Here is a 13,112-nt window from a genome sequence, read left to right on the forward strand (position 1 = left end):
AGCTGATAATGAGAGGATGGTCACCTCTTAGTCATTTTAACAACAGAAATGTCCCGTAAAAGACATCTGACAGGAAGTGAAACAGATCCGGGCTTCTCTACTCGTATTTTTCTTTTCTTGCGAGTCGATCACGCCCGTGAGCTGCGTATTCCCGAATGGTCCCGGAATCTTAGAGCCAACTCTCATTCCCCAACGACAGCTTCATAAACGTTCCCATCCAATATCTAGGGACCTGGCCTCTTCACTGCCAGTGAGAAGGGCAACATGTGTAGACGATTCAGAAGACCATTTGATAAACAAGCACACGAACTAGCACTACTTTCAAAATCATCACGTGTAGATTTAATAGCGGTGACACTGCCTGCTATTCCTTTTGATTCTAGTATACAGATCATCATGATTTCGCTAGATTGCAACCTACCCGCCCGTCCAGACCGAAACATTTGCGCGGGAGTCGCGAATCCGAGAACGCCGTAAGGCGTCAGTGCGCATTGGCCAAAGGTATATGAGGGAAGACCACAGGAGAGAGATTAAAATAAAGAGAAAATAAGAAAAGGCTCGTCCTGAGCCGCAAGGCCGGGACGTCAAGTCATCAAAACACGGGCCACCAGTCATCAGCATGAGCCAACAGAACGACAGCTACGAGGCCTTGGAGGCACCGTGGACCCTCGGAGCTACGGGACCCCGGCGAGTGCACACACAGCAGTCCATGAACGAAGGGTAAGCTGGCCTGCACCATGCTTTGCGGCCAGTTGCAGGGCTAGATCAGACGTATGCAGCACCTTCACCCATAATCAGATCCAGCCGGTGATTCTTGCATGCGTGCGAGCCGGGAAAACGCACATGTCGACGCGTGCGGCAACTATCAACAAGGCGGACAGATCAGATCCAGGCGGCCAAAGCACGAGTCGTTGCTGACGTGGGCGATTGCAGGGTCGCCCGGGCACCGGCCCGAGGAGAAGTCGTACTGTACAGCATAAGAAATTTTGGGTTGCAGTTACGCCGAGAGCCAGAGGCTCACATATCCATGATCTGGTAGCATAAGAACGGCCAAGTCAAGTCAGACGATCAGCGAATATGCGGCGGCATTGTCAAGACGAGCAGCGCAGACCAACGGCCATGTCAACACGCATCAACGAGAAGCGAACGAGTCAACAGCAAGCGCATCAGAGAGTCTGAGAGCATGGCGACGACATCACGAGCTCCCGGCCGCGGGGCCTCCTTGACCTTGGGCCTGTTGCGCGAGCTGGGACTGCCACCACAAAGCAACATAGGCTTCGTACCCTCCATCTGTTCGGCGTTAGGGAGTGCAAAGTTGATGGAAGTAGAGATAGGCTTACACATGGCGTAGGGGTCAACTTCGCCGCCAGCCCCAGCAGGGGCCGCGTTACCAGGTGGCATAGTCTGCTGGGGTGCGCTGCTATGGTTAGAATGTTGCCCATATCCGGAGTTGTCGTAGTCACGCTGGGGCGGTCCACGACCGCGACCACCGCCACCACCACCACTCTTCTGCTTCTGTAGTTGCGTTAGCACGTTGCACGATGAGTTGGCTAGTCCGTAAATACGTACGGCCGCATCGACCTTGTCTTCGATAGCACGCTTGGCCCTAGTGATGGCGTCGCGGCTGCCGACAAGTCCAATTTCACGCTCGACCTCGCCGGGCCCTGAAGACTGCGAAACATTGATCTTGCAGCCCGTGGTGTTCTGCATCTCGCGAATCGTCTCGCCGCCCTTGCCGATGATCATGCCAACTGCATCCGAAGGGACGAAGATAGAGTCGTTGATCCGATCTCCGCCTCCCATGTTATCGCTCCGCCCTCCGCGAGGGTTGCCAGGCATGCCACCCTGCATGCCACCGCCACCCATGCCGCCCTGCATGCCGCCGGGATTGCCGCCGCCGGAGGGCGCACCCGGATTGCCGTTCCTGCTGTCGCTGTCGACAATCTCGAGGATCAGCTCTTTTGCATGTCGGGCAGCGGCGGGCGAGCCGATCAGGTTGACGGGCCGGAGGCCGTTGATGCTCTTGTTCTCAGCCACTATGTTAATATGGCAGCCGCTGCGCTCCTGAAGGTCACGAATTGTCTCGCCGCCACGACCGATAATCAGGCCCACGGTTCTATCGGGGACCATAATCTGGAGGCTGTCCTCGCCCTCTTTGAGGGCAGGAGGGGCGCCTGTCGGACCGCGGTTGGGGTCTCGGCCACCCTTGTTGGTAGGCGGAGCACCGCCTCGCATGCCGCTATCCTGAATGATGCGGTTGATCATCTCCTTCGCCTCCTCGCGCTGGGCTCGCGGGCCAGTGATCTTGCACAACCGGAAGGGCTCGTTCTGGCCAGTGGGGGGGACAAACTGCACGCGGCAGCGGCTGTCACCTTCGACTCTGCGCAGGTTCTCTCCCTGGCGGCCAATAATAAGACCGACAAGGGTCGACTCAATCTCGATCGTCTCGGTGTTGTCGTCTTTGCCTCTCAGGGGAGAGCGGTCGCGACCTCCACCGTTTGCGCCTCTGGGAGAAAAGTTTTGGCGACCGCGGCCGGGAGAGAAGGAGCGGTCTCGCTGGAAATCACGCGGCGGGCCGGCGTGTTCAGCCCTCCGCTCGTCACGGTAGGGGTTGAAGTTGTCGCGGAAGGCATCGCGTCCGCCCCGGGGGCTCTTGGAACGCGACCGCTGGTACTGGCGCCCGTCTGCAGGGCGAGCGTCTTGAGGGTAGCCGGCAGGGCGGTCGTAAGGTGTAAATCCCTGCTCCTGAGCATATGCTTTGGCCTTAGCTATGGCGTCGGCAAGGGGGACGGTGCCCGAGTTGACGGGTCGGATAGCGCTCAGGTCGATGTTGCCGCTCGCCGAGGGTTGAGGATAGTACCCGCCAGCAGCGGGGGGATAGGACTGGGGCTGCGCGTATGGGTTCTGGGGGGGCGCATACGATCCCATGGGGGGGCCAGTCGGGGCAGGCAGGCCGGGCTGGTTCTGCGTAGGGGTTGATGTCGCGGGGTGTTGGGTGGCATCTACAGCGTGTCAATTGACCATCATCGATCGGGTGGGTTGGCTACGGAGTTCTTTCTTACCTAGAAGCCGTAGGATCGAGTTGATGTCGGGTGGCGCTTGGTTCGCCATTTTGTGTCTTAGGTCGCGACGGAAAGATGCAGGCAGCTGTTGGCTCAAGAAATGCTCTGTAAAGGCAGCTGGCGGCAGGTCGCGAGTGGGAGCGACTCGAGGTCACTGGAGATGATCGAAAGCAAAGCCGATTCTGGACAGCGGGGCAAATTAAAACCTGTTTCGCAGCGCGCCTACGGGCACAATAGTAGGGTGCTGGCCAGACAAGTCCAAGGCCAATAGCGCTCGGTTACCTATTTACGGACAGACAAGGCGACGGGCGTAGTCAAAGAATCACGTCGTGGTCGGGGGCTCGGTGGATGCGATGCGATGCGTTCGATAAACAAAGAAGCTGCAGCGCACGAGGCAGACGACAGACAGCGGGAACAATCTGGACCAACCTGAGACAAAAAGAATTTGCGTAGAGTCACGGCGATTCTGGCTGCGCGTCTAGATCGTAAGTTTTCGGAGGCAGGTCCTCGACAAGCAAAATCCGGAGCGTGGTGAAGAATGAGAAAGAGCGGCGGGCTTCTCTTTAATTTGCGCTTGAGGGATGGAGAAAGCAAGTGGCCGCAAATTCGATTCGAGGCTGAGTTTGCCACAGCGCCACAACAATTTTGAGGGCTGGGTGGCTGTGTTTCCGGCCAGCTGGCTGTTCAAAGCCCTACCGGCCCGTTGCCAGCTGCATGGATTCCACAGACCTTCACCAGTCACGGAGCCGGACGACGGCTCATGTTCTACCTCTCTCATAGCCTCTCTCAGTATCTGGTGAGCTTCTGAGGTTGGAACATCTGTCGGGCATTTAAGACCGATGAGTGTGTACTCTATATCCCCATTATTTCATTCTTAAAGGGCGACGCATAACAAGATACAGGGATCCCCACGCCCACGGTTCCGATAATTGAGTTGCAACTTACCCTCGCTGAAACCTGAACGCTGATTTAATATGTATTATTTCGTCTGCTCCAATTAGGCTTGCTTAAGGAGGGACTTCCACAGTTAGATTTATCCCAAAAGTAAAATGGCCCATACGAACACATTAAAGGTTAACATACGCATTTGCCGCAGTATAGCAAAAAGTTAAACAATTGAGCGGCACTGCTGTGACTGTCGACAGGGTAATACAGGCCGCCATGCAAGATCAATGTTTTCGCCAGGGTGCATAGCTGATTTAATATGTATTCTGTTTTTCTCTTAGTAGGATATTGGTGTTTTCTTGGGCGATACTCTGTTGTTCGCCATATCGCTCACTGCTCTGTTACAAACATAAATTAATCAGCGTGGGTTCCGGCTGCCGGGTACACACTCTCACCCCAACAAGTCTGGATGGCGGCATGGCCCTCCTCGGCGCAGTCACAGTTCGGGATGACTGATGCTAGCGAGGCCGCACTAGCTTTCCGACCTCATTGGACTGCACACACTCGGGGATATGTGATAGATGATTGTGGCGAAAGCTCCGTGTCTTGTTCCAAGTGAATCAGTTATCTCAGCTTGGAAAGGTTTCTCCGGCTGCACAAGAGCCTTCCTGTGGTCGCTGCTACATGTACCCTACTCGTGCTACGCTCAGGCTTTACCTGAGGAGGAGGCAGATCCAAAGGACTGACCGTCGTTCCTGGCAAGTATCCACATTCTGTACACCATCCACGGCATCGTCGTACAAGCTTTTCGGGTTGCCAGCTGCACCTCAGCGGCGTTTGCAATAGAGGTTCCGAGGAATTGGCAGCGAGCACAAATGCATTCGTCACTACTTCGTACACGGCCTGGAGTGTTGGGCTTGATTTCCAAGAAACAACGTGGTTCAGAGAGATTGAAAGCCGTGCTTCGACCATATTGTTCCCTAGCTCTTGTGGAAGGAGACAAGAAAGTGGGATATTCATTTACAAGGATAGTTCTCCGGAACACAATGCTTTGCTGCTCTTATGTAATTAAGCAACGCATTCTGGATTGTAACAGGGCTGTATATCCAACCGTGAGAAAGTTGACGTCATAAGCCATTTCTGCGAAAGAATTGAGTCCGTAGAGAGTCCAGATTGAAGATTGGCTGTTTATATTGCCGCTTATTAGCGTGAGGAGAAGGCAGGTGGTAAACATGCACCACTGAACTTTCCGTCCAGGATTGGATATGCTTAAGAGCCAAGTCTCTACGAAATTGGTAGAGTACCATGTATCTAGTGCTGTATTCCAATCGTACCTGACCGTGCTTGCCTGGCCTTGCCATCGGTACAAATTCGAAGCGAGATCGCGATTTGAGCGCGTGTGTCGTCGCACTTCGTCTGCAGCCGTCCTTGGCCTTGAGTACTCGGATGCAAGATCCCGCATTTTCACGGCTGTCAAACACTCTTCGCATGTTAAGTACCGTCATAACCCCACTGCATGCAGGTACACACCAAGACAGCCGGACCGAAAACGTTGGGCTGCTCTCACATGGCACAAGAAAAAGAAGTCTAGAATAGACGCCAAACGGTCTTCAGGTCTGCAGGCATCACATTGCTTCTAGAATGCAGATAAAATTCTTCGGCCACAAGCCCGGCATGGCATGGTTTGTGTAGTAGAAAACTCCAGGATCCCACTTCCTCGCCCGTGCTTGATTGTAGGTTGGCCTCTGCTTCACGCTTCGCTTCAGTTCGAATTTGGTTCCAACAGCACTGGCAGTCGAAACCCTCGTATGCTCCTTCCCGATCCACAGCGGTTGGCTGACAACGACTCCACTCAGACCGTCCGGTTAGGCCTAGCCACTGCGCTTTCCTCCCACGGTACGCCTTCCGTGGTTAGATTAACTGCAAATTGCGTCTGCTCGATGGAAGCCTGTCCGGTGTCCACTCTTTGTGCCGCGGAAAGAGCGAAATGCGCATGTCCCCGTCTTAGACATCTTGACTCTGTGGTCTGTTTGTACGATTCTCGGCTAACTCGGGAACCAGCCTCGCACATCTCCCGACTTTTCACCCTAATAATTAAAGCTGCTTTTCAAATTGAACTTTCTGCCCCCTTCTCCCAACCTCCGCTCCTTTCCCTTCCTCAACATCTACTGGGACCCAGTCATTCATTTCTCCTTCGGCCTCCTTTTATCGTGTCTCCCACTCCAGCGACGGATTGACTAATCGTCAAACCTGAAAAGTGTTTCTACTATTCCTCGTCAATTCTCCCATAATTGCTCCTCCATTCTCGCGATGAAGATAGCCTTGGTAAACCTCCTCGCCTATGGCGCTGCTCTTGTCGGCGCCGTAGCTTTGATCCACCCACACCGAAACGTTCTCGAGGCTCCACCCCCGGGCTTCAGCTACAAGCTGCCCAAGGCTTTCCATCCCGGCAGTGCCTTCAGAGCGTCCCAGGCCAGCGACAATGTCCAGCGGCTTCGCGGAGTCCGCGGTACCAAGACCAACGTCAAGTCTGTGGCTGCCGTTCTAGGCGCCCACCAACGTCAGGTCGGCGGCTTCGGATACGAAAACATCACGACAACCACGGCGTATGGCACTCAGTACGCTACCGAGGCTGTCTGGGACGGGATTCACACGTGGTTGCTCTTGGACACGGGCAGCTCGGATACGTGGGCTGTGGGGAGCAACTTCACCTGTGTTGACTACGCTGGAGAGTTCCTTCCCCAAGGCGCCTGTGGTTTTGGCCCGCCTGGGCCGGAAAAGTTTGCCTATGGCTACACGCAGCCCGAGCAGCACATGTTCATCCAGTACGGCGATGGAGAAATCGTCAGCGGACCCATGGGATTTTCCGACATTGCCTTTGGAAACATCACAGTTCGGCAGCAGGAAGTGTGTCTGGCTAACACGACGTTCTGGTACGGCAACAATCTCACAAGCGGGCTCATGGGTCTTGGCTTTCCGTCTCTCACCAACGCCTACCTCGGCTCGAGTGACGACCATGATCCAGACAATCAGATTGAGTATTCGCCCGTGTTCACCAGCATGGTCAGCCAGGGTCAGGTCCCGCCAGTCTTTAGCATTGCCATTGACCGCAACTCATCGAGCGGCATTCTCGCCTGGGGTGGCATTGCACCAGCTGTTGGCGCGGACTTTAGCCAGATTGCCTCGCTGGACCTGATCATTGTGAGTTGCCATTAATTGCCGATGTGAATCAATAGTTAACTTTCATAGACCAACCTGATCGAACTTCCCGTCACTGCCTACGAGTACTCGTTTTACACCGTCATCCCAGACGGCTGGCTGTTTGACCAGAACACGAACACGAAGAAGTACCCATATATTGTCGACAGCGGGACGACCCTTTGCTATTTGCCTCCCCGTAGGTTTGCCCTCTTCCCTCGATTCACGCATGTATCTACTGACGCTCGACAGCTCTCGCCGAGGCCATCAACCTTGCATTCCAGCCTTCCGCCGTCTACTTGTGGATGTACGGTGCCTATTTCACATCATGCAATGCTGTTCCTCCCACCATTTCGGTCAAGCTGGGTGGAATCGACTTCTGGCTCAACCCCGTCGACCTTATTTATCGCAACATGGTGGATCCCCTAACTGGCCTCTGCATGACGGCAATCGCAAGCGGGGGTAGTGGCCCGTACATTCTGGGCGACGCCTTCATGCAGAATGCCGTGGTTGTTTTTGATGTCGGAGAAGCCAAGATGAGGTTTATTCCCCGTCCTTTCTACTGAGGCATCTGACTGCCATGCAATTGCATCTGCCGTTTAGACTTGACGTCGGGAACATTTTTGCGGGAAAAGTTGTTGATTTCTTTGGGGGCGGCTGCGGGCTGATCTTGGCAGTATTCTCATCATATAGTTGGCCGACTGCAGATAGATGCTGAATTATACTGGCCGCCTGCTGCTGCTGTCTACATGCATGCCTGGCGAGATTACATTGTGAGTGGCTCGTTGGACTTGATGCAGCTTCTGATGGGAGGCCAAGTTTTGCGTCTGCCTGTGCTGCGAGCCGGGCTATTGCCAAGAGACTATATTCGCTCGGTATTGGCAATGCCGACGACTAGACAGTCAAGTTGAGCTTAACTCACAGACTGCTCTAGAGCATATAGAGGTAGAAAGGTTGGCGAACAATTGTCGATCCTAGCGCTAGCCCTCGCTCAATAAATGCCAATCCAATCAATCCAAATGGCGTATTCTCAGCATTTTTGGGGGCCGAATTCAACCGAATAGGGGTCTAAAATTCATGGGCAACTGTCAAATATTCCCTATTGGGCGGGCCATTTTTGGGGCGGATTTTTCGGGTTTTCCTGGGGCGTATCACGTACACACTCAACTAACCGGCTTAACTGCCCGGCTTAACTCCCCGGCCTGACTGCCCGGCTTGACACCTACAGAACCCGGGCAACTCAATAACTGCAAACCGTACAGGTTGCCTGCAGGGCCCAGCCAGGTGAGCTTGCAATAAACCAGTTACGTGGCTGGCCGCTCGGGCCGGCAACTGGCTTACATGCAGAGAGCACAGGACGCAGGTGACTGGTCCGTGTACAGCATGTGCAGGTTGACAGGGTAGAAATCGACGAATTCGTCCGCTGGATCTCTCGCCGTCAATTCCCTTCCTTGATGCTTGGGCAGGGAGGGTTCTGTATGACGAAGGGAGGCCAGCTATTCTACTCGCTGTGTAGATAATGTAATTAGTCAGCTAGTCAGTTAGTATTTCTTATTGGGGATGCTTCTGTTATTCTTGCTGCCCGTGTTGCCAGCCAGTTCTTGCCAGCTTGAGAGGTGCTGACACATTAACGAACGATACAACACAACACCACACAACCCAAGCGGCAGCACCGAAGCAATAATTTAAGCTTGGCTGCATGGTGGGACTGCCCGATACGCATCTCATATTATTGGCAAGGGTTTTTTTTTTTTTTTTTTTTTTTTTTTTTTGGTGTTGCTTGCTGCTAGTGTAGACCGGAGCCAAGTGAGGTAATAGCTTCCATTGTTGCAAAAAAGTTGCAAAAAAGGTAAACGGTGCTGACACGCACTTGGTGCTTCTCCATACCCCGGACCACAGGAATACGCCGGGACTGGAGAAGGGGGCGAATTGTATGGAGAGTTCGGCGAGGGGGGGTGTGTGAATGGGGGGACAGGGATTTCCCCAGGAAACGGTTAGAGAAAAAGCAGGGCCATGACGAACGATACGAAAAAAAAAACATGGGAGACGATAAGACGGAAAGATGAGAAAAGCAGGAGTGGTAGTGTAGAAAAGCAGCGAAGACGATGGAAAGGCGACGGAAATCCTCCCGCACAGCTTTCCTTGCAAGCTGCAGCAGCCCCAAAATGCATCGAGGCGGACATTCACCCGGAGCTTACGCCCTGTCCGTACCCTGCATCGGGCCAGAGTACGCAGGCGCCCACAGATAAGCCGGCCCTTGATTGGGCAGATGGGGGGTGGACGCACGCAAATCTGGCCGCAGCCGGTGCGACAGGGCCGGCCCGGGATTTTTAGCTGGCAGTTAAGGTAGTAAGGCAAGGTAGTAGTCTCTTTCAGAAGCTTTCCAGCGAGATCGACATGGGAGCAGTAGCACGGAAGGAAACGGGGGGCAAAAAAGAAAGAAACATGACGGGAAACGAACATACCGGGGACAAAAAAGGTGCGGGGGGGACGAATAGAGAGAAGGAGAGAGAAACGTGGGGGTGGTGTTCGCTCGGGGATGCAGACCGGTGTCGAGCGGGCGGGCGGCGCCAAGGAAAGGGCCCGGCCGAGCACGCGATTGAAGGAAGGCAACATCGGTGCCCGAGAAATAATGACAAATCCCAACTTTCCGATGGTCGCTTGCCGTGGGCAAGGCAGGCATGTCCTGGACTTGCGTTTCCGGGTATTTGGTTGGGTAGGATGAAGTACCTTGGTTCCCCGACCCGCGACCTCTCCTTTCCTCGATGAAATGCTGAGAGGCTGGTGGTCATCGGAACTCGGGTTTCTACCACCAAAAGGTACTTACATATTTCAGTGCTGACCGGGGATAAGCTATGTACATACAAGCAGTCCTCGCGCTCGCTGGTGGACGGGCTCTGCGTATTAATAGCCTCCAGTTGCTTGCTTGCTGCTTCCTGTAAGCAGATACGTCAAAGCGCGGTGCATGCGGTGAACGGCGGCACAATACCGAGACCTGGCCGAACGGCAGCGTTTGCGAGATAGAGCAAGAGCGTGCCGTGGTCGGAAAATGAAAGGAACTGCTGTTGCAAGGCGCTCATAGCTGAAGAAAGACGCGTAGAGAAAGGCGACCTGGAGGGCGGCCTGGAGAATCCTAAATACGTGACAGGCACGGGGGGCGGAAAGGTCGATTGGGTGGCTGAACATACGCACGCCGAGGCTCCGAGAAACGTGTGTGGTGGCCGGTGTCGGGAAAGGGACCCGCTGTGGGCGGTGGGACCTGAGTAAACTTGTGAATTGTGGGAGCGCGGCGACAGACGAGGCGACGGTGGAGAATGACATTCCCGTTTGGGGACACCTGGGAATCGGGTAAGGTGAACATCAAGCAAGGATCTAGACGTTACCAAGACGGGGATCAAGACGGCAAGACGGAGTCGCGACTAATACGGGATAGAGACAGGGGGTCGAGACAGGCAGTCAATGGATAGAGTGACTCCGATAACCTTAGAGTAGCTACTTTTCTGCAGCCTCGGAGGATTGGATTCTTAGCGAGCGATGCTGTTGGAGGGGCGCTGCGGTTGCGGGGCTGGCTTCCTTGTGAAACGCCGTCATCATCTTCGCCCACCTTTATTCTTGAAGGCGCGAGCTCCCATGTCTACCTACCTGCCCAGACTTCCCAACACCCACCTGCCCAAGTTGGTTGTCAGTCGTACTCGTTTGCCGCGTCAGCCTGACATAAATGACTGCCTGCCTCGCCATTGACCGGGCCCTGACCACCAAACGCCGGGCAACTCAAGTCTAAACGAAAACATGCTAGGCACCTGGAGGCTAGACACCAAGAGCGAGAACTCCATGTTCATGCGTCAAGCCATCGACCCGGCCACCGCAAGGCCGGTCGTGCAGCAAGCATGCAACAGTTGCCGTGCAAAGAAGGTGAGCTAGCGTCTCTGTGCTCTCGCTCTCGCTTCCGCCCTACCCGAGACGTGGCTGACCTGGCTGACCTCTGCAAAGCTCAGGTGTAGCGGCGAGAAGACGGGCTGCGGCCGGTGCAAAAAAGTCTCGCGGCCGTGCGAATATGCCCAGCCGGTAGCCAAGGGGCCGGCAAGGCTCAAGCGGAGCAAGTCCGGCAAGGAGGCCAAGGACGGGCTGCCAAAGAGGAAACAAGGGCGGCCGACCACAACTCCCCAGACAGACCCACCATCGTTGAAGCTCTCGGTTGAAGTAGACGGCAGCCACGCAGAGCCCGGATCGCTCCCAACGCCGTCGCTAGACTTGACTATGGACCTGAGAGACCCTGGCCAAACCAGCGGCATCTCTCCTACGCTGCTCCAGCTCGACATGGCCGACGGCGCGGGGAAGGGGTGCGGGGCCGGCCCCGGCTCCCCCTGCAGCATCGAGCAGTGGCTCAAGTTCCCGTCGCACTCGCTGGACATGGACGAGGACATGGACATGTCCCTGTGGACCAACGAGGGCGTCGACCCGACGGCGCTCAGCCTGGTGACGCCGTCGGCGACCTCGGCGACCATGACGCCTGCGCTGTCTCCCGCGTCAACCGACCACAGCGTGCTGCTCTGGCCCAGCAACGGCATGCTCCCGACGCCGACCGACGACGGCAGCCCGCTGTCGGGGTCGTCCGACCTCGGCCTCAGCCTCGGCGAGGGGGCGAGCCCGGACGGCTCGGAGCCGTCCTTCGTCAAGACGCGGCCGCGCAGCAGCGCGACGTCGTCGGCCAACAGCAGCACGCCAGCGCGGCCGTGCCAGTGCCTCCAGCAGGTCGTGTTCCTGATCGACGAGCTCGAGTCGGCGCAGGGCGAGTCGGCCACGCAGCTGGACGCCGGCCTGGCGGCGCACAAGAAGGCGCTCCGCCACGGCGAGGCCATGGTGCGGTGCGGCCACTGCACCACGCGCCCCGAGAACATGACCATCCTGACCTTCCTCACGGATCGGCTCATGGGGCTGTGTGAGCGCATCGTGGCCAGCTACCACGAGCCCGTGTACTCCGAGAGCGGGGGAGAGTCGCCGCCTACTAACAGCGGCGCGGCCATGGCCAGCAGCACCACACGCGCCAAGACTGTGACAGTACCAGCACCAGCACCAGCAGCAACAGACGGCCAGGGCGCGACCATGCCGCTAGGCGTGTACTTTGGCGACTACGAGATCGACTGCCCGGGCGAGTGGCAGGCGTTGGTCAGGAACCTGATTGTGCTGCAGCTGCGGGCGCTGGGCGCGCTGATGGGCAGGGTCAAGGAGGTGTCGGAGCTCATGCCGTGCGACACGGCGTGGCGCAAGGTGGTGGGGGCCGAGACGCGCCTATCGGCACTGCTCGAGCAGGTTGGCGGAGGAGGAGGAGGAGGCGGAGGCGGTGTGTCGTGGAACTCGCTCGGCTGATGATTATTCTCACAGGGAGCAGAACGGGTTGTTGCCAACGGGACGTGGAATTTACGACGGGACAAATGGGCAAACCTGCCCTGCATCAGGCGTGCATCAGGCAGGCGGGCGACACAGAACTTTCGGTGTTTCGCTCGCCGCTGCTGAGGGGAAGGAGGAGAAAGCAGGAAGCGTGGGAGTGGTGTTCATCATGGTGGTAACCGTGGGTGATGGCTTGCTCAACATGAGCCCGCGCCGCGCCTTTGCGTTTAACCGTTCTCGAGAGCTCGTCTCGCGATATATGCCGGCGCCATCCAAACACCGCGCCGCGTCGCGGTGTTTCTGGTGGACGCGATGCTGATTGAAGCAGGCGGGTGCTGCCCTGGCGATTGTGGGGGGGAGGGGGCGACAGGCAGCCCCACCACCGAACCCAACCCCCCCGCCAGAGAAGCAGCCCCGCAATGAGCTCAACGCTCGCACCAAAGGACCCTCAACTGGCCTGTGCTTCAATCCACTCCCGGCCAAAGAATCAATCTGTGGGGGAAACGAGGAAAACCCACCAAAATTATTTTTATCTCAAGATGAAAAAAAGATCAAAACGAGACAGTCAAGTACAATCAA

The 13,112-nt window shown here is 56.1% G+C and overlaps 3 protein-coding genes across 3 annotated transcripts; 2 read left to right on the forward strand and 1 right to left on the reverse strand.

The window, feature by feature from the left end:
- Nucleotides 1-871: 871 nt before the first annotated feature.
- Nucleotides 872-3,227, reverse strand: B0T26DRAFT_444728 (uncharacterized protein). Its single transcript, XM_060435062.1, has 3 exons — nucleotides 3,063-3,227; nucleotides 1,570-3,002; nucleotides 872-1,515 (listed from the first exon to the last, which is right to left on the reverse strand). The coding sequence occupies exons 1-3, from the start codon at nucleotides 3,109-3,111 to the stop codon at nucleotides 1,123-1,125; spliced, it is 1,875 nt and encodes a 624-aa protein (XP_060291267.1). The 5' UTR covers nucleotides 3,112-3,227; the 3' UTR covers nucleotides 872-1,122.
- A 3,030-nt stretch (nucleotides 3,228-6,257) lies between these two features.
- B0T26DRAFT_743564 (aspartic-type endopeptidase-like protein) lies at nucleotides 6,258-7,711 on the forward strand (the record flags this gene model as incomplete). Its single annotated transcript, XM_060444272.1, has 3 exons — nucleotides 6,258-7,148; nucleotides 7,197-7,344; nucleotides 7,398-7,711. The coding sequence occupies 3 exons, from the start codon at nucleotides 6,258-6,260 to the stop codon at nucleotides 7,709-7,711; spliced, it is 1,353 nt and encodes a 450-aa protein (XP_060291268.1).
- A 3,223-nt stretch (nucleotides 7,712-10,934) lies between these two features.
- B0T26DRAFT_755701 (uncharacterized protein) lies at nucleotides 10,935-12,512 on the forward strand (the record flags this gene model as incomplete). Its single annotated transcript, XM_060445996.1, has 2 exons — nucleotides 10,935-11,057; nucleotides 11,136-12,512. 2 exons carry the CDS (start codon nucleotides 10,935-10,937, stop codon nucleotides 12,510-12,512), a joined length of 1,500 nt encoding a protein of 499 aa, XP_060291269.1.
- Between the last annotated feature and the right edge of the window lie 600 nt (nucleotides 12,513-13,112).

This window comes from Lasiosphaeria miniovina, assembly GCF_030549165.1.
Source record: "Lasiosphaeria miniovina strain SMH2392-1A chromosome Unknown B0T26scaffold_7, whole genome shotgun sequence".
Lineage (NCBI taxonomy): Eukaryota > Fungi > Ascomycota > Sordariomycetes > Sordariales > Lasiosphaeriaceae > Lasiosphaeria > Lasiosphaeria miniovina.

What these genes read in the sequence shown, in the direction of transcription:
- B0T26DRAFT_444728 (XM_060435062.1), bottom strand. Translation starts at nt 3,111, where the DNA reads ATGGCGAACCAAGCGCCACCCGACATCAACTCGATCCTACGGCTTCTA. An exon ending in CTCGATCCTACGGCTTCTAG is followed by an intron (nt 3,003 to 3,062) that starts GTAAGAAAGAAC and finishes GACACGCTGTAG; the next exon opens with ATGCCACCCAACACCCCGCG. An exon ending in AAGACAAGGTCGATGCGGCC is followed by an intron (nt 1,516 to 1,569) that starts GTACGTATTTAC and finishes ACGCAACTACAG; the next exon opens with AAGCAGAAGAGTGGTGGTGG.